The following is a 21,676-nucleotide window of genomic DNA, read 5'->3' on the forward strand; positions in this document are numbered from 1 at the left end:
GCGAGGCAATAGAGCATTTTAAGTTTTCTTCCTTTTTGAGCAACTCATCTTGTGACATTAAAGGATATGCTAAATACCTTTGCGTCACGTCCAAAAGAGATCTGTAATTGTCATGATCGGCAGCAGTAGCACCAGCAACAACGGCTGCTACATTGCTGAATTTTTTTTGAAACATGTTACCAGCTTCTGAGCTACAGATTTCTGCTACTATCTTAATATCACAATGTGGCTGACATATGAATTTTTTTATATGCCTATCCTAGTATATCTTTTTGTATATGTCAATTTGGGCAGACGCTGAAGCTTTAGAAACTTGTCTCAGTAATTAGTATGTAAACATTTAACTATTAGTTAATTATTTAGAGGCCTTTCCTTTTTGAGAGCCTTAAATACAATTACTAGGTAATTTTAATTAAAGTTCCAGTTCCAAAACACTGTAAAAAAAGAACTGCTAATCAGAATGATGTCAAATTTGAAGAGTGGGGGAACATTATGAAAAAAAGTTTAACAAAAATTTTACCACTACAGGGCACTGCAAGCAGCAGAAATAAAAGAAGCAGGGTGCACTGTTGCTCTTCATTTTGCATCAAACCCTTCGAATGACTGTCTCAATGCAGGTTTGTGTACTGTTGCTAAAGCTCTGCAGAAGCTCCAGACACTCCATAGTGTGAGGAAAGTCATTGGTTCGATGTCTGCCTAGGGTCTGGAGAAAATGATTATGAGATTCGAAAAGGCAGGGTTTTTTGATGTGCAATGTGGCAGAGCATGGAAAACATTGATCCAACATTGGTAGATGATGTGGCCACTGTAGTACAGAAGGGGTATGCAAGTATGCAGTACACAGGGCATTGCCTGAACTTTGGACGTGCTTCTGAACACAGTGCATAATATTCTACGTAAAATCCTGCATTGCTATCCATACAGAATTACCTGTCTCCTGGAGTTAATTCATGCTGACCTGCTAGTAAGACAAAGGTTTTCTCTAGAATTTCTTGCACAAGTGGAAGCGCACAATGGATGGCCATGGAACATTCTGTGGACAAATGAAGACCATTCCCATCTCAAGGACATGTCAATACACAGAATTGCAGAATATGGGCAATGGAAAATTGACTTGGACATCATATGCTACCACTTCATTGTGTGGTGTGGGTTGGTGGCATCATTTGTCATACTGCCATATTTTTTTCAAGGAGATGTCCTGTTACCTGTATTGTCACTGGTAAATGCTCTGAGAGTCATTTGCACAGGTCATCATTCCAACCCTTCAATAGCATGGATGTGTGGGTAGGATCATTTTTATGTAAGATGGCACTCGTCTGCACATTGCACAACTAGTGAAGCAGCTGCCGCAGAAACATTTTGGAGATTTCAAAATTATCAGCCATCATTTTCCTACAGCCTGTACTTCCAGATCACCTGGTGATAATCCGTGTGAGCTCTGGCTACGGCGTTATCTGAAAAATGCTGTGTTCCATATTCCAATTACAAACATAGCTGAATTGAAGACATGCATTCTGAACCTGACCCCTGAGACACTCCAATCTGTTGTGGAAGATGCTGTTTCTGGATTTCAACTTGTGACAAAAAACAGTGGACAGCATATTGAACAAGTCTTCTGCCAGTCCCACAACAATTAAAAATCAGTTTCACTGTTGCTTTTTATGCTTTTTTTTCTTCAGGACAATTAAAAATGGTTGCCACTGTTGCTTTTTATGCAGTTTTTTGGCCTCAGGACAATTAAAAGCCAATTTTTCCCATCCGATGTGGTACGACCTTGCCGTGGTGGATGGGCTTACCTAACTAACAGTGCCACAACTGTTGAATACCAAACATGTGAGGTCATGCACATTGCAGCGGTTAATTAAATGTGCAGTGCACACCGTAGCCATCGTATTGTGATTCATCTGTCATTTATAGCCAAACACATTGATGTTGTGATGCTTACAGCACCATCTAGCGGCAAAATATTCATTAATCTTTTTTTTTTACATAATGTTTCCCCTTCTTTGATAATATTTTTTCCAAATTTAATGCAATTCTGAGCAGGAATTTTTTTTTTCTCTTTTACAGCATTTTGAAACTGGAACTTTACTTATGGTCACCCTGTATATGAATAGGTAGTAGTAAATTACTGAGCACAATGTTGCTTTACATTTATGTACTATTGCAGGAAAAGAGAGAACATTATAGGTGAATTCCCAAACAAAGAATCAAGTACAGTGAAGTAAGTAAATTTTACTTTAAATTTCAAATTCACTGTTTTGCTCTCAAGTGCCAGAGTGTTGTAGAACGAGTTTAAAAACTCTTCTGTATCTTTGGTACTGTACTGCTGGTGCAGGCAGGTGACTAGGCAGTACAGGATGAGGAAGGGAGAAATGTGTGGTACTGCATAGACACTAAGTTGGAAATGAGTTAGAGCCAAAAATTGCTATGTTAATAATTTGTGTATATATACTGAGTGAAATTTAGTACAGTGATTACTTTTTGAGTAGTTTTTCCTGTACACTTTGTTTTAACTTATAGCCTGGCATCTCATGAATGATAGCACTTACCTAGTGTACACAAGAAGCATGTCAACTCTGAGACAGAGGACTTTCCATACAGAGTTGAGGAATGAATGGAAAATACTGTTGCGTAGCATAACTACTTAGTTCCAGTTAGCAAGTTTTTGAGAATATTGATTTGTAGGTATGTTGTAGGAGATAGATTTTACTAGACTGTATTAGGGAAATTATTTATGATTTACAAACAGTTAGGAAGTGTTTTACAAATATCCAGGTATGTACTAATCTGTTTTGATATTTGAAGGACGATTGGTCTAAAATTATGTAGTTTTGTAGTCTGTAGTACAATACATTTTGCAGACATGTACTTCTATGACATGTGGTGCAAGTGTGTGTGTGTGTGTGTGTGTGTGTGTGTGTGTGTGTGTGTGTGTGGGCGCGCGCCTCCACACGTACATAACTCCCCAGCAGTTTGATCAGGAGTCGGAACTGGATGCTTATTGTTTAAGTTTATTATTGGAGTTATAGTGACTATGGCATACAAAGACTATAGCAGAAATATGAAGTGTGTCATTCCGTATAAGTGTGAACGAAGACTCCTTCGAACTATAATTTTGGAACTTCTGTGAAAGACTCTTGGCCTAAGATTTTGTCAGACTCATTTACACTTACGTCATACTTGTGTGAGAGCAGTAAGCACTGATTACTTTTTTCCCCTTGAATTTCAGCACTTTATCATATTCTTCACCCAAAACAACTGAATTTCTTTTTCTTCTACTTGTTTTATTCTAACCTTTAGCTTTGTTCCTCAAAACATATTTTTCTCGAAAATTATTTCTCAAGTTGCAGTTTCATTGTCAGTTCTGGCAGTTTGTCTATATACCTCCATGGTAGCAGTAAATCATTGTTAAAAATTACGTATTTCAACAGTTTCTCACACATCTGGCTCTACTGAACTTGTACCATTTCATGCAGACCGAAGGTTATATTTTTTTTCTTGTTGCTGTACTCTGAGTTCAGAATTTGATGTTTCTAGCCTTCTTTTACTTCCTGCTGCATCCACCAATATATTAGGTAGACGAGCTGAAGGTGACTGTGATTTACCTGGTCTTTTCACACTCATGATTTTGAGTGTACACAACTCTCGCACACTCACAGGTGACTTCAGAATCATGAGCATGCTGTCACACCCCTATTACATCTCCACGTCTTCCCTTCTGCATGTCCGAAAAGCTGTAGCCACGTCGCCTCCTTATGAGTGAGATTTTGAACTCATAAAAGTGGCAAGTCATTAGTGCTATGTTCTAGAAATTATTATTATTAACCACTACTCTCAGTTCACTGAGTAATCTTTTTGCATTATGCAATATTTAATACAGACACTTGGACTGCTTTTTTTTTTTTTTTTTAAATAAATGTATTTCTGTCCTCTCTTTTGTCTCTTTGGCGAAATCATTATACAATTTTAATCCCTGATAGAGAATGCATTATAGAGATTTTTGGTAAATGTCAGTACAAGCTGACACCTATCCCACAATCATAGATAGGCCTTTTTGTCACATATGCACGGTTGTTTTTCATAATGTACACAAAGCTTGGTAGATGAATTCTCCTGGTGCAGATACCTATTTTTCCCCCTTTATGTTGCCTTGGACTACTATTTTTAGTTGTTATCCTTACAGCCATTTTCTGCAGTTTGAAAATTTTTTCATGTTTTCTGCATTTGATCCTATTTCATAATTCGAGAATTAAGTGTACATAGGAACAGTAAGTCACCATAAGACACTGGCTGTTACACACTGATGGTAGGCCCCTAAGGGCATAACATGCTGATGACCTCTGTGAAAAGCTCTCAGGTTTCTAGCCAGATGGCAATGTTAAAACACAGCAACCTTTCAACGAGTGCCATACTTGTCATCTTCTGGCAAATTGTAAAGATATGTGGATGCTGTAATATTTATACTAGTGGAATACCCCTCTCCACTTGGCAACAGGTGGCCATGTCCTTTCCAGCTGGTGGGCCGGGAGGGGGATGAGGCTGCAGTGGTGGGGGTAGTGGATGCTCCATCCACATCTCTGTGTGGGCATTCTGACTGTGTCTTGTGAGTTGGACACTGCTGATCGCACTCTCATTGTATTGTTGTATTGCTGATAATGCCACATTCCCTGCTGCCGTCAGTTGCTATCCTTCATCTTTGTTGACAATATTGCTGTGTCTCTGTATTTCATTGGATGCCTTTATTATGCTGTCCAAGGAGCTGATTGCTTGGCAGAGCACTTTGGTGTTGTGAAATTCAAAGGTTCTTTGAAGCTATGCTCTGCTATCACAGATTTTTTTTTTGTCTCAGTTGTATATATCTGATGAGCTCCTCACAGCTGTTTAAAATACAGCACTGTGTTTGCCCAATGTATGGCCACATTTGCAGGCCATATTGTATTTTCCTGACACATTCCTTTTTAGTGGGTCTTTCAAAGAGCTAAGCCACTCTTTTCATCTTTGCCACAGTCAGAAAATGGTTTATATGTTGGATTTTTTCAAGTAGTTTCGCAGTTTTGTCTGAAAACGGTCCGTGATATGAAAGGAAAGCGAGTTTGCTTGCCTTCTTCTTTGTCTTTGTCTTCTTCTTCTTCTTCTTCTTCCTGGTTTTCAGTATCTTCTCTCTTCTTGAATGCCCTGCTAATTTGCGTCTCACTGTACCCATTTTCATGGAATACTTCTCTCAGGTGTTATAGCTTATCTTGGAGGCTGTCTTTGTTGCAGGTGATTTGTGCCCTATGTACAAGGGTTGTCAGCTTTGTCTGCTATTGTGCTGGATGATTGTAGCTCCTGGCATGCAGGTACAGGTCTCTGTGTGCCTTCTTTCTGTATACTGAATGGCCTAGTGTACCATCCACCTACTTGCGTATTAGTATTTCCATGAAAGGGAAACAACTATTCTCCTCTATTTCCATAGTGAAAGCAATGTCTTGATAGATGCTGTTAAGATGGTTCAGAAACTTGTCCAGTGCCTGTCTCCCATGCTTCCATATCACAAAAGTCCATGTGCTCACAAAACTCGCAGTTGCATTTGAAGTAGGTGGTCATCAGGGCATGTTCAAAGAATTTAACTATTTGTGGATCGACATGTTGAGAAAGCAGCATCAAGAAGTCTTGGAGAAGTACTTTCACGAATAGCGATGTAACATCTAAACTTATGAGCTGGTCATGTCTTGATAATTGCATGTCCCTAAGTAGTTTCACAAAATTGCCCGAGTTCGTTACATGATGACTACAGTGTCACCACGTATTTGGCCAGTCTGTGATTGTGAGAACTGATGAATTGACAGTGTTGAGTATTGGCTACAGAGGCATCCCTTTCGTGAGGATTTTTGGCAGTCTGTACAGGTGTGGTAGTTGTTGGCACCCTGGGACAGAACTGTTTCTTCACTGCCTCTGGTAGATCTAGAATTCTTCAGCAGAGGCTCAGATTCCTGATCATCCTCGAGATTGGGTCCTTCTTGAGCTTCCTGTAGGCTGGGTCCTGTAGAGTAAGCCAATTTTATGATGGTAGTCATCGGTGCATATCAGCACCGTAGCATCCACTTTGCCTGCTGGAAGGACCATAGTGTCAGCATCCTCTGTCAGTGATGGGATAGCCTCCTGTCCAGCCACAGTCATGTTCGCTTCTGGAAGTCAGGAGTTGTTGATGACCCTGCAGGTTTCATGTGGATCTCCTCTGCTTCTTCCATTGACACACCTTGGACTGCTTCCTCTACTCCACTAACACAAGGGTGGTTTGATAAGCCTGGTAAATAAGGGGACATTTATGTTGCATCTTTTGCAGGATTATTTCAAGGATTGAATAAAGAATTTCAAGAATGTACAGTGTACAGTTCTTTGTTGACAGCTGTTTGAATTTTTGTGTGTGTCAACTGTGATTGAAAATGGAGAAAACTGAGTTTTGTGCTATTATTAAACATTTTCATTTGAAGGGACTGCTACACAAGTCAAAACAGAATTGCATGAAGATCCCATGGACTTTGCACTGTCACTGAAGACTGTTTACTTTTGGAATGTGGTCAGACAAGCACCAAAGATGAAACATACTTTGGCTGTCCAATTGAGGTCATTTCCACAAAGGAAATCATTGACAAAATCCATGATATGGTAATGTAAGACCGACAAATAAAAACTCGTGAAATTGCTGAGATTGTAGGCATCTCAGCTGTGTGAGTACATAATATCCTGCACGGAGAGTTGGCTTTGAAGAAACTGTGTGCAGAGTTGGTGCCACGATTGCTCACAGTTGACCAAAAGTGCATTCAGCACAGCATTTCAACACTGTCTGCCGATGTTTAATCACAAAACTTTTTGTGCCAATTTGTGACTGTTGATGAAACCTGGAGCCATCATTTCGCACCAAGAGTCTAAATGGCAGTTAAAACAGTGGACAAAAGCTGGTGGAAGTGCACCAAAGAAGGCAAAGACCATTTTGTCAGCTAGTAAGGTGATGACCACCGTTTTTTGAGATTCCTGAGGAATATCGTCATAGATAATTTGGAAAAAAGTGGAACCATAACTGGATCCTATTATACTTCATTGTTGGAGCATTTGAAACTTGAATTGGCTGAAAAAAGACGAAGATTGACATGCAAAAAGTGCTCTTTGAGTAGGATAAGCCATCATCCAACACATCAGTGACAAGAACAATGAAAGTGCATGAATTGGGTTTTGAATTGGTTCCTCATCCAAACTGTTCTCCAGACTTAGTCCCAAGTTACTTCTTCCTGTTCCTGAACTTTAAACTTTGGCTTGCTGGGAAGAAATTTTCATCAAATGAGAAAGTGATAGTTGCAGTCAATGAGTATTTTGCAGAGTTTGCCAGAACCTATTTTTCTGATGGAAAGAAAAAGCTGGAGTATCTCTGGATCAAGTGTATATCCCTCCCAGGAGACTGTAGAGAAGTAAGATTAGTTGTTTATGAAACAAACATTTTTTCTTGCTTTTTAGCAATCTTATAAAACCACCCCGTAATGTCCCCCGCCTACAGGAAGCTCAAAGTGGATCCAATCTCGATGATGCCCAGGAAAACCGTGGCTCCACTGAAGAAGCCAGATCAGCCAGAGCATCCAGAAACGCTACGCCTTTACTGATTGATGGAAGCCCACAAGGAAAGGCCAGCTCTACAGCCATTCTCTCTCTCTCTCTCTCTCTCTCTCTCTCTCTCTCTCTCTCTATTCCTTTAGTAGGTTCCAACTCTTCGTGACCCCATGAACCAAATCACGCCACTTTTTCCTGTCTTGCACTTTCTCCCGTAGACCTTCCAGGTTGGAACACATTGCTTCTGTGATGCCATCAATCCATCTCATCCTCTGACGTCCTCTTCTTCTAGTTCCTTCAATCTTCCCCAGCATTAATGTTTTTTTCCAGTGAGGCATGCCTTCGCATTGTGTGTCCAAAGTAGGTCAGCTTTTGTTTTAACATTAGACCTTCCAGGGAGAAATCTGGTTTAATTTGCTCCAATATTGATCTGTTGGTTCTCTTTGCAGTCCATGGAACTCTAAGAAGTTCCCTCCAACACCACAATTCGAAGGAGTCAATTCTTCGCCGTTCAGCCTTTCTAATGGTCCAGGTCTCACATCCATACATCACAACTGGAAAGACCATAGCCCTCACACAGCCATTACTTGACACCATAAATTCACACAATTACAGACTGGTCAAATATCTGGTGGCACCTCTAAAACTGCTTGTGGGGCACTAGTCATCAAGTAAAGAACTCAGCTGATTTTGTGAAAATATGTACCCCCATGAACCATGGACCTTGCCGTCGGTGGGGAGGCTTGCGTGCCTCAACGATACAGGTAGCCGTACCGTAGGTGCAACCACAACGGAGGGGTATCTGTTGAGAGGCCAGACAAACGTGTGGTTCCTGAAGAGGGGCAGCAGCCTTTTCAGTAGTTGCAAGGGCAACAGTCTGGATGATTGACTGATCTGGCCTTGGAACATTAACAAAAACGGCCTTGCTGTTGTGGTACTGCGAACGGCTGAAAGCAAGGGGAAACTACAGCCGTAATTTTTCCCGAGGGTATGCAGCTTTACTGTATGGTTAAATGATGATGGCGTCCTCTTGGGTAAAATATTCCGGAGGTAAAATAGTCCCCCATTCGGATCTCTGGGCAGGGACTACTCAAGAGGACGTCGTTATCAGGAGAAAGAAAACTGGCATTCTACGGATCGGAGTGTGGAATGTCAGATCCCTTAATCGGGCAGGTAGGTTAGAAAATTTAAAAAGTGAAATAGATAGGTTAAAGTTAGATATAGCGGGAATTAGTGAAGTTTGGTGGCAGGAGGAACAAGACTCCTGGTCAGGTGAATACAGGGTTATAAATACAAAATCAAATAGAGGTAATGCAGGAGTAGGTTTAAAAAAAAAAAAAAAAAAAAAAAAGAGGAGTGCAGGTAAGCTACTACAAACAGCATAGTGAACGTATTATAGTGGCCAAGGTAGACACGAAGCCCATGCCTACTACAGTAGTACAAGTTTATATGCCAACTAGCTCTGCAGATGATGAAGAAATTGAACAAATTTATGATGAGATAAAAGAAATTATTCAGGCAGTGAAGGGAGACGGAAATTTAATAGTCATGGGTGACTGGAATTCGACAGTAGGAAAAGGGAGAGAAAGAAACATCGTAGGTGAATATGGATTGGGGCTAAGAAATGAAAGAGGAAGCCGCCTGGTAGAATTTTGCACAGAGCATAACTTAATCATAGCTAACACTTGGTTTAAGAATCATGAAAGAAGGCTGTATACATGGAAGAACCCTGGAGATACTAAAATGTATCAGATAGATTATATAATGGTAAGACAGAGATTTAGGAACCAAGTTTTAAATTGTAAGACATTTCCAGGGGCAGATGTGGACTCTGACCACATCTATTGGTTATGAACTGTAGATTAAAACTGAAGAAATTGCAAAAAGGTGGGAATTTAAGGAGATGGGACCTGGATAAACTGACTAAACCAGAGGTTGTACAGAGTTTCAGGGACAGCATAAGGGAACAATTGACAGGAATGGGGGCAAGAAATACAGTAGAAGACGAATGGGTAGCTTTGAGGGATGAAGTAGTGAAGGCAGCAGAGGATCAAGTAGGTAAAAAGATGAGGGCTATTAGAAATCCTTGGGTAACAGAAGAAATATTGAATTTAATTGATGAAAGGAGAAAATATAAAAATGCAGTAAATGAAGCAGGCAAAAAGGAATACAAACGTCTAAAAAATGAGATCGACAGGAAGTGCAAAATGGCTAAGCAGGCATGGCTAGAGGACAAATGTTAGGATGTAGAGGCTTATCTCACTAGGGGTAAGATAGATACAGCCTACAGGAAAATTAAAGAGACCTTTGGAGAAAAGAGAACCACTTGTATGAATATCAAGAGCTCAGATGGAAACCCAGTTCTAAGCAAAGAGGGGAAAGCAGAAAGGTGGAAGGAGTATATAGAGTGTCTATACAAGGGCAATGTACTTGAGGACAATATTATGGAAATGGAAGAGGATGTAGATGAAGATGAAATGGGAGATATGATACTGCGTGAAGAGTTTGACAGAGCACTGAAAGACCTGAGTCGAAACAAGGCCCCGGGAGTAGACAACATTCCATTAGAACTACTGACAACCTTGGGAGAGCCAGTCCTGACAAAACTCTACCATCTGGTGAGCAAGACATATGAGACAGGCAAAATACCCTCAGACTTCAAGAATAATATAATAATCCCAAAGAAAGCAGGTGTTGACAGATGTGAAAATTACCGAACTATCAGTTTAATAAGTCACGGCTGCAAAATACTAACGCGAATTCTTTACAGACGAATGGAAAAACTGGTAGAAACCGACCTCGGGGAAGATCAGTTTGGATTCCGTAGAAATGTTGGAACACGTGAGGCAATACTGACCTTACGACTTATCTTAGAACAAAGATTAAGGAAAGGCAAACCTACGTTTCTGGCATTTGTAGACTTAGAGAAAGCTTTTGACAATGTTGACTGGAATACTCTCTTTCAAATTATGAAGGTGGCAGGGGTAAAATACAGGGAGCGAAAGGCTATTTACAATTTGTACAGAAACCAGATTAAAATCCAGGGAGAAGAAATAAAAACTTTGAGGTTCGCCGATGACATTGTAATTCTGTCAGAGACAGCAATGGACCTGGAAGAGCAGTTGAACGGAATGGACAGTGTCTTGAAAGGAGGATATAAAATGAACATCAACAAAAGCAAAACGAGGATAATGGAATGTAGTCGAATTAAGTCGGGTGATGCTGAGGGAATTAGATTAGGAAATGAGACACTTAAAGTAGTAAAGGAGTTTTGCTATTTGGCGAGCAAAATAACTGATGATGGTCGAAGTAGAGAGGATATAAAATGTAGACTGGTAATGGCAAGGGAAGCGTTTCTGAAGAAGAGAAATTTGTTAACATCGAGTATAGATTTAAGTGTCAGGAAGTCGTTTCTGAAAGTATTTGTATGGAGTGTAGCCATGTATGGAAGTGAAACATGGACAATAAATAGTTTGGACAAGAAGAGAATAGAAGCTTTCGAAATGTGGTGCTACAGAAGAATGTTGAAGATTAGGTGGGTAGATCACGTAACTAATGAGGAGGTATTGATTAGGATTCGGGAGAAGAGAAGTTTGTGGCACAACTAGACTAGAAGAAGGGATCGGTTGGTAGGACATGTCCTGAGGCATAAAGGGATCACCAATTTAGTATTGGAGGGCAGCGTGGAGGGTAAAAATCATAGAGGGAGACCAAGAGATGAATACACTAAGCAGATTCAGAAGGATGTAGATTGCAGTAGGTACTGGGAGATGAAGAAGCTTGCACAGGATAGATTAGCATGGAGAGCTGCATCAAAAGAGTCTCAGGACTGAAGACCACAACAACAACATGTACAGACATGTGATTACAAAGACATGACTTGTTCGTTAGTTTTGACTTTACATTGCTATTCAGAAACTACCTCTGCGAGACTCCTTTGGCATTCTTGTCTCAACATTTCAAGCCACAAATAGTTGAACTCTTTGAACATGCGTTGATGACAACCTACTTAAAGTTCAACAGAGAATTTTATGAACAGATGGATGGAGATGCCATGGGATCACCACTGGCTCCAGTGATCCCAACCCAATACGTGGAACACTTTGAGGAGGTTGCTTTTCAAACTACTTGCCAGAAATCCAAGCACTTCTTCTGCTGTGTCGATGATACTTTTGTGGTATGGGAGCATGGCAGACAGGCTGTGGATGAGTTTCTGGACTGCCTCAAGAGTACCCATGAAAACATCACTTTCACTGTGGAAATAGAGGAGAATGGTTGTTTCGCATTCTTGGACGTACCAATAAGGAAGATGGGTAATGATACACTAGTCCATTCAGTATATAGGAAGAAGGCACACACAGACCTGTACCTGCATGCAATGAGCTACCACCATCCAGCACAACAGCAGACAGTGCTGACCATCGCAGTACGTAGGACACAAGATGCCTGCATTAAAGGAAGTCTTCGAGACAGGCCACACCACCTGAGAGAAGTATTCTGCAAAAATGGGTACTGTGAAGCACGGATTCGTAGGGCATTCAAGAAGAGACAAGATGCTGGAAACTGGGAAGAAGAATAAGATGATGAAGATGAAGACAACAATGACAAGAGACTTGTTTTCCTTCCATTCCTTGGATTACTCTGAACCAAAATTGTGAGGCTGCTCAAAAAATCCAACATAAAAACTGTCGTCCAACCAAGACAAAAAAGTGGCTTGGTTCTGCAAATGACCCACATAAAAAGGAATGTACAGCATTGCCTACAAATGAGATCAACAGTTCATTGAGCAAATGCAATGCTGTATTTCAAAACAGCTGTGAGGAGCATATCAGGCATGTGCGACTGAGGAAGACGGAAAAATCAGTGATAGCAAAGGATAGCATCATAGAAGACCACACCTTTGACTTTCAGGACATCAAAGTGCTTTGCCGAGCAACTGTATATTAAGACAGTACCTTAAAGGAATCCATTGAAATACAGGGACACGATGATCTTTTCAACAGAGACAAAGGATACAAACTAAGTGCAGCATGGAATCCAACGTTAGCAGCAATATGACAAGAGTGTGACCATCACCCCGTCTGACTCAACTCGCAAGACAAAGCTAGAACGCCCACACATAGATGTGAATGGAACACCCGTTACCCTCATCACTGTAGCGTCACCCCCCTCCCCACCTGTCGGCTGGACAGTACAGGACCACCCATGGCCAGTTGGAGGGTTTCTCCACTAGTACAAATATTACAGCAACCGCTTATCTTGACTCTTTGCCAGAAGATGATGAGCATGGCACTCGACATGAGTATGGCACCCAGCTGGAAAACAAAGAACTTTTCGCCAGCAGTATTTGCCAGGGGAGCCTACATTCACATAAACATTCTCTTTGCCAGCATCACTGTGTATTCATTCCATGTCAATCAGCAATTAATATTTGTCCCCAAAACCCTTTGTTTGCTACATAATCTATAGGTTACCATTTATGTTTAGAGAGTCACAATTGTTTTCCCAGTTTATACTGAAATTCATGCTATTTATTTCCTTTATATTCAGAGTTAATTAATTATATAATGCTCATAGAGCACATTCCTTAGGATTTCATTTGCCTTCTTAACTAGATGTTTAGGAGCTTTATCGGCGATCATAATATTGGTGATTCTTTCATCGTTCATCTTCATTAGAATTTTTGGCTGCTGTTTGACAGATACTTATGTTAATGATATGTCATTTGTTCACTTTTCTCTTGAGTTGCCAACTTGTTTTCCAAGTTTTCCCAGTGTGTTCTTCATTTGCTTCTCACACTGGAAAATCCATAATAATAAAGTAACTGATTGAAGTAACTTGATTTCTGATGTATGTGATGAAGTATATCTCTGTGTATGTTATGAACATCTAAAATGTGTGTGTATTGCTTCAGTGTCACAGTACAAAATTGTGTAATGCTCTCTTTTGTGCAGAATTTTACGTAGCAGAAGCAGTGATTACTACTCTAACTTTCTTCCATCTGCACACTTTCATGGCATGTTTATCATATATGATGCTTAACAGTAGCCCTCAGTTCCCCCTTGATGGGAAAAGATATTGGAACTCTTGACAGGCTACTTCACTGGTTCTGGCAGCTATGTCAATTATTTTCCTGTTGTTCAGGTTTTCTCAGGCACTTATAGTGTAGTAGATATATACACCATCCCATCAGAAAAGTTTTGGCTATGACAAAAAGTATGATAAAACTTCCAAATAATAGATTTTCTAGCACTGTCGGGTGTGAAGTTTGATGTGGTATAGTCCATGATCTACATATACATAAATACTCCGCAAGCTTTTACGGTGCGAGACGGAGGCTACCCTTTACCACTACTAGTCATTTCCTTTCCTGTTCCACTCGCAGATAGAGCAAGGAAAGAGCAGCTGTCTACATGCTTCCATATGAACCCTAATTTATCATCTCTTATCTTCATGGTCCTTATGTGAAATGTACATTGATGGCAGTAGGATTGTTATGCAGTGAGCTTCAATTGCAGGTTTTCTAAATTTTCTCAGTAGCTTTTCTCAAAAAGAACGTCGCTTTCCCTCCAGGGATATCCATTTGTGTTTGTGAAGCATCTTCATAATACAGGCATGTTGATTGAACTTACTGGTACAAATCTAGCACCCCATCTCTGAATTGCTTCAGTATCTTCCTTTAATCTAACCGGAAGAGTGGATCCCAAACACTTGAGTTGTACTCAATAATGTGTTGCACTACTGTTCTATATGCAGTTTCCTTTACAGGGGAACCACATGTTGCTAAAACTCTCCCAATAAACTGATATGGACCGTTCATCGTCCCCACTGCAATCCTCACATGCTCGTTGCATTTCATATCACTCTGCAACATTACACCTAGATAGTTAACAACCTGTCTGTGTCAAGTAGCACACTGTTAATGCTGTATTCGAATGTTATGGGATTGTTTTTCCTACTCATCTGCATTAACTTATGGTTTTCTACATTTAGAGCTAGCTGCCATTCACTGCACCAACTAGAAATTTTGCCTAAGTCATCTTATCTCCTCCTACAGTCACTCAGTGGTGACAACTTCATGTAAACCACAGCGTCATCAACAAACAGCTGCAGTTTGCCTCTCACCCTGCCAATAAGATCATTTACGTGTATTGAGAATAATCGCGATCCTATCACTCTTCCGTGGCACACTCCTGACCTTACCATTGTCTCTGATTAACACTCACTCTGAGGACAACGTACTGGATCCTATTACTTGAGAAGTCTTCAAACCACTAATATATGTAGCAACCTATTCCGTATGCTCATGCCTTTGTTAACAGCCTGCAGTGGGGCACCATGTCAAACGTTTTATGGAAATCTAGGCATATTGAAATCTACCTGTTGCCCTTCAACTATAGTTCACAGGGTATCATTTGAGAGAAAGGCAATCTTTCTAAAACCGTGCTGATTTGTGGACAGAAGCGTTTCTGTTTCTGGAAAATTTATTATATTCAAACTGAGAATATGTTTAAGAATTCTGCAGCAAACCAGTGTTAAGGATATTGGTCTGTAATTTTGTGGATCAGTAATTTTACCCTTCTTATAGACAGGAATCACCTGCACTTTTTTCCATTCGTTTGGGACTTTGTGCTGGGCGAGAGATTTGTGATAGTGCAAACAAAGTAAGGGGTGTATGTTGCAGAGTACTTGTAAAACCTAATTGGGGTTCCATCTGGATCTGGCAACTTATTTGTTTTCAACTCTTTCACTTGCTTCTTTATGCCAGGGATGTCTATCACAATGTCTTCCATATGGGAGTCTGCACGATGTTCAAACAACGGTATGTTCGTACAATCCTCCTGCATGAATTAGTTCTTAAATGTGAAATTTAAAACATCAGCTTTCCTTTTGCTATCTTCTATTGCCACTCCAGACTGGTCAACGAGTGACTGGATACAAGCCTTCAAACAGCTTAGTGATTTTACATAGGACCAAAATTTTCTTGAGGTCTCGGCAAGATCTTTGGCTAAGGTACGATAGTGGTAGTTGTATGCTTCATGCCATGATCTTTTTACAGACACAAGAATCTCTGCTAACTTTTGCGTTGTCATTTGTGTGTTCCCTTTTGAACCTAGACTTCAATAGCCTTTACTTCCTTATAGGACAATAGGAGGAGAATTGGCACAACTTCCAGAACCAGAGAGTTCCAGTATCTTGTTCAGTGACAAGGACGTGAGGGGTATTGTTAAGGATCATGTATGAGAAGCGTGTAACAGTTAAAGATATTTCATGGATTTGCTGTATGCTACAGTCCACAAAGCATTTGTAGAGTTCTGAATGGTGTATTATAATGAGGCTTTTGCTTTCTGATGAAATAAATGTGGTTGTATTACTACCACTTTGGTTATAAATTTACTTTAGGACATTGTCCCTTTACTTATTGACCAGATGTGATCAAAAATATTATAACTGTGGCATTTATCATGTTGCTTTGCACTGTAGTATTTAGAATCATTTACCCAGCAACTATTTGTGCAGTGACCATTGGGAAATCTGAAAAATTCTCACTCTATTGATACACTCATTTCATGTAATGTAAATTTTCTTCTTTCTTTCTTTTTTTTTTAAAAAAAGAGATTAATTCTGTTCGGAAGAGCCTCCATTTTTTTTCTGCGCAGGGCCATGGCATTTGTCATATCTTGTCACACTATTCTCATGCATATTGACCATGTTTTATGTGTTAGTAGATATTTGTTGGTGCAAAATGCCAGCAACCAGATAGCCTTCATAGTTATGATAGTTTTAGTCATCCTTGGATGATTCAATGGAAGATAACTGAATTTGGATCAGGTAACTGCTGCAAAATGTAGGGCAGAAGTGAACATTTTGGCTAAAGTGGGACATACAAGACTTTTACAGTACAAAATCCATGGTTCTGGCTACAACAGAAATTATGATTTGTATTTGAGTCATATTTATATCAAGAACTTATTGCACTACATGAAACAATGCATATGTCAATGTATTTGAGATCTGCTGATAGTGTATCAGCTCTTGAAATGACTAACATGTATATTCTGTTTTTCCTTGCTGAATGCTGCTAGTTGTGAGGACTGTAGTTTATCATCATATTTTAAGATAATGTATTTAACTGCACTACATGAGAGTGTTTGGCTTTAAAAACTGCTTTCTGGTAATCAAATTGTTTACTTTTATAGGTGAAGAAAGATCCCAAATCTGGCCAGTCAAAAGGTTTTGGATTTATCCGTTTTGGAAACTACGATTCACAGATGCGTGTTTTAGCACAGAGGCATATGATTGATGGGAGGTGGTGTGATGTGAAGATCCCAAATTCAAAGGTATGCTATTACAGTCTTTTGATCCATCACTAAACTTGCATGCTGTCATAGCTTAAACATTGGCCCACTGAGAATAATTTAGTCAGGAATGCATACTAAATGTATTTAGTTGTTTCCATGTTCCGTAGATCGTATTCATGATAAACAATATTGCATACACAGTTCAAAAAGTACATCTGTGTGGTTACATGTTGGTCAATTGTAAGTTGTAATTTACTACTTACATTCAATCAGGAACTTGTTTGTGGTGTGAAATGACTTGTTAAGCAGAAACAACTACATTTACAAACACTTCTTCTGTTTATCAGAAATTATATTTCCATCAGCATATTCTCAAAGTCTGTTTCGGCTGTGTATTTTGAATGAAACAAGTTAACAGCAATCATTGATATCAGTGGAGGCACCTTTCTTACAGGGAAGCCTAAAAATGGCATATTTTAATATGAGTACAGAAAATATCTTGAATTAATGAATTTTACACATGTAAGTAAGAACATTACATATTTTAGGGTCACTACTTTTACATGTGTTATTGTGGATATCAACTCCATACAAACTTCTGTTTTTGAGGACTTTGTTGTTGTTGTTGTTGTGGTTGTTGTTGTGGTCTTCAGTCCAGAGACTAGTTTGATGCAGCCCTCCATGCTACTCTATCCTGTGCAATGTTCATCATCTCCCAGTACCTACTGCAACCTACATCCTTCAGAATCTGTTTAGTGTATTCATCTCTTGATCTCCCTCTACAATTTTTACCCTCCATGCTACCCTCCAATACTAAATTGGCTATCCCTTGATGCCTCAGAATATGCCCTACCAACTGATCCCTTCTTCTAGTAAACTTGTGCCACAAATTTCTCTTCTCTCCAGTTCTATTCAATAACTCCTCATTACTTATGTGATCTACCCATCTAACCTTCAGCATTCTTCTGTAGCACCACATTTCGAAAGCTTCTATTCTCTTCTTGTCTAAACTATTTATCATCCACGTTTCACTTCCATGAATGGCTACACACCATACAAATACTTTCAGAAACGACTTCCTGACGCTTAACAAATTTCTCTTCTTCAGAAACGTTTTCCTTGCCATTGCCAGTCTACATTTTATATCTTCTCTACTTCGACTATCATCAGTTATTTTGTTCCCCAAATAGCAGAACTTCTTTACTACTTTAACTGTCCCATTTCCTAATCTAATTCCTGCAGCATCACCTGATTTAATTCGACTACATTCCATTATCCTCGTTTTGCTTTTGTTGATGTTCATCTTATAACCTCCTTTCAGGACACTGTCCATTCCGTTCAACTGCTCTTCCAGGTCCTTTGCTGTCTCTAACAGAATTACAATGTCATCGGCGAACCTCAAAGTTTTTATTTCTTCTCCGTGGATTTTAATTCCTACTCCAAATTTTTCTTTTGTTTCCTTTACTGCTTGCTCAGTATACAGATTGAATAACATCAGGGAGAGGCTACAACCCTGTCTCACTCCCTTACCAACCACTGCTTCCCTTTCATGCCCCTCGACTCTTACAACTGCCATCTGGTTTCTGTACAAATTGTAAATAACCTTTCGCTCCTGGTATTTTACCCCTGCCACCTTCAGAATTTGAAAGAGAGTATTCCAGTCAACATTGTCAAAAGCTTTCTCTAAGTCTAAAAGCGCTAGAAACGTAGGTTTGCCTTTCTTTCATCTATTTTCTAAGATAAGTCGTAGGGTCAGTATTGCCTCACGTGTTCCAACATTTCTACGGAATCCAAACTGATCTTCCCCGAGGTTGGCTTCTACCAGTTTTTCCATTCATCTGTAAAGAATTCATGTTAGTATTTTGCAGCAGTTGCTTATTAAACTGAGGACTTTAATGATTTTCTTTATTTTAGTGGGTGATGTGTGAAAAATTTTCATTTCACTTAATTTTCTCTGTCTTGATTATTCAGTGTACTGTTTTGCTTTCTCTTCTGAACTTTTTGAACCAGTTTTCTGTCGTCTTGCTTTTAAAAAGTAATTATTAAGGATGTGCAGTGCACATAAACTGCCTTTCATGTTCCCATTGACTGTAACAGAAATAGTGTTGTCTTTTTTATTTCTTTCCTTGTTTCTTCTTTAACAATACTCCATATTGATTTGATTTTATTGTTTGAGCTGCCAATTTCTGACAAGGTACACATACTGGATATTTTTACAACTTTTCGTAATATGTTACAGCACTGTCTGAGAATAGGTTTCTGCAGCCATGTCCTCTCCAGGAAAACTTTTCTGATTTTGTGACAGTGTTGTCATGTCATTTTACAGACATATTTTTTGGCCACGAATGTAAGTGGCCCAAACATTGGTCTGTAAAACATGACAGTGCTGTCACATATCTGGGAACACTGTTACTGAGGTTGTTACAGTAATGTTTACAAAATAAAACTTGATCCTTGTTTGTTCTGGTTAGTTTGTAGACTCCTTTCAAGTAATGGATACCAATTTACTAAAAATTTTGAAATTAGACTTACTGTGAATGTCACCCCAGCCAACACTTTTTATAGCATTTGTTGAAAACTTTGATAGTTTTATTATTAATTACACTCACTGTTTTCTTTTGAGCATTTCTATACTGAACCTGCAGTTAAGTTATGTAATGTCATGATCTGGCAACCCATTTACCACATGTTTGTTTAGTTTCAGCTTTTTGTATGAATACATTATCTATAAACATGCTGCTAGCTTGAGCAAATTGAATAGGGAAATTTATGACTAATACTGAATTGCAAGTTCCTAATAGTAACTTTACATAACATTTCATCATATTCCTTTAAGGAAGTTACATTAAAATCATCACACATCAATAATCCCTTATTTCTTCCAGTCCAACAGACAAGAGTAATAAGGCAAAAGATTAATTCTGAACATTTCAAAATTATTTAGTGAGGACGTATATACTGTAACAGTAGCATGTGTAGATTTGTATATTTTTAACATCCATCCCCCCCCCCCCCCCAAATACCCCAATATTCTGAATAAGTAAGTTGATTTCCAGTTTTTCTTCTATTCTCACATGACTGCTTGGCAGTCTCTGTCAGTTTAACTCTTTTGCTGCTGTGGACACGTATACACCTCCTGCTTCACAGTTCCCTGGTGCTGTGGACATGTATATGCATGTCTACTATGATGCTGATGTCTGTAGGCATCCTGAGCCACCAACCTGTCACTGCTGAGGTCGAGTTACTTCCATATCTTGGTGAATGAAAAGTTTTTGAGTATTTATTGTACAGCGTATGTGCCTTGTTGTGTGCTCTCATTTGCAAGAAAACTTGTTTTCATACCTTGAACCGTTCATGAAATATGATGATTATTATGACCACATAACTAATTATTAACAGGGACAGTAATGAGCGTATCCAACTGTCCATCGGAAAATGTCAATAACTCAAGAACAAAATGAGATATTGTTTTGCTCTCAATTTTAAATAAAAATTCACTATCATATTACATTTCATACACTTGCAGTGGATGACCTAAACTTGACCATATGCAGAGGTCATGCATACGCAATACATTTTCACCTCTGCAAACTCTTTAAAATACTGCGCAATGTTTTACTTAATTTGATGTGGTGCAATAACTATGATGAATAACAAAAAGAAATTCAGTCCTTTATTGAGAGATGGTATCAGACTGTAAGATGTGTAAAAATCAATTTTTTTCAGTGAATAGTTGTTCTAAAATAAGATAACTATTTTGCGGTGCAAAAATCAATTTTTTTCAGCAAATAGTTTTCTTAAAAGCAGATGATAAGTATTTCATTGCGGCCAGAATGCCATCTCCCAGCACTGGTTTCAACATTTGGCGAGCAGTACAGCCACCATAAAAGCTGTGCTCAGCACAGAATCCAGAGAGCATGTCAATAGCAGTGAAAGGGTTAATTTCCTGTAACACTGTCTGTCTGAATTTGGAGTTTAATATAAAAAAGTTGTCTTGCCTGACCCAAATAACCACAGACATAACACTTTGTGTGCTTGAGAACCCACTTATGTTTTCTGCCAGTAGATCTGCTAACTTGTCTTCACCCATCTTATTAACATGTATGATGCCATCTTCCTATAGGATTCACTGAAAAAAAAAAAGAAGAAAAACCCAGCAATATGAGAACTCACAGTCATCCCAAGGAGCCTGCCCAGCTTTGTGTTTACTCACTTTACAGTAGAGGTAGCCCAAAACCGTTCATGGCACCACAAAGCCCCGTAAGATAATTACTCTTATTTTGTCCAGTTCATGTCCAATAATGTGTTTTACATCCTTAGGCCGGCTATTTACAGCTCCTCCATCTATAAACAGACAATTGTGTTTGCTAAAACCCTTACACATTTATCCTAAGTTTTCTATTACCTGGCTAAGTGTAACTCTTATTTGTTGCCTGGTATCCTGAACCTAATTTTGCTTCAGCTGTTGTCCAGCACCCATTGTGTTTCTTCCTAGCAGCAGAACTATCTTTCCTATTCTGTTTATCTCAAAACTTATCTATGATTCCTAGGATTGTTCTCTTACACTATACATTCCTCTACATCTATATGAAGCTTTTCCTTCTCTTAATCCTGCCTGCAGGTAAAATCTGTTGAGTAACTGGCTTTAAAAACTGCTAAAAAAATTCAGCCTTGCTTACAGTGTTTTACCAAGACCCTTTCTCTCCTCCTACTCCTCCTCTCCCTCTCGCCTTTTAGCTTTAAGATTTTTCATGTTTTAGCTCTACCTGAAGGACATAAATCTTCTG

The 21,676-nt window shown here is 39.2% G+C and overlaps 1 protein-coding gene across 2 annotated transcripts in view; it reads left to right on the forward strand.

Annotated features, from left to right (window-relative positions):
- Positions 1 to 21,676, forward strand: part of LOC124555621 (TAR DNA-binding protein 43-like) — an 84,561-nt gene that overhangs the window by 41,243 nt on the left and 21,642 nt on the right. For both annotated transcript variants that reach the window (XM_047129590.1, XM_047129591.1), the window contains exon 3: positions 16,788 to 16,928. In XM_047129590.1, coding sequence (XP_046985546.1) covers positions 16,788 to 16,928 — 141 coding nt within the window. The remainder of the gene's footprint in view (positions 1 to 16,787; positions 16,929 to 21,676) is intronic.

Source organism: Schistocerca americana, chromosome X (genome assembly GCF_021461395.2).
Source record: "Schistocerca americana isolate TAMUIC-IGC-003095 chromosome X, iqSchAmer2.1, whole genome shotgun sequence".
NCBI lineage: Eukaryota > Metazoa > Arthropoda > Insecta > Orthoptera > Acrididae > Schistocerca > Schistocerca americana.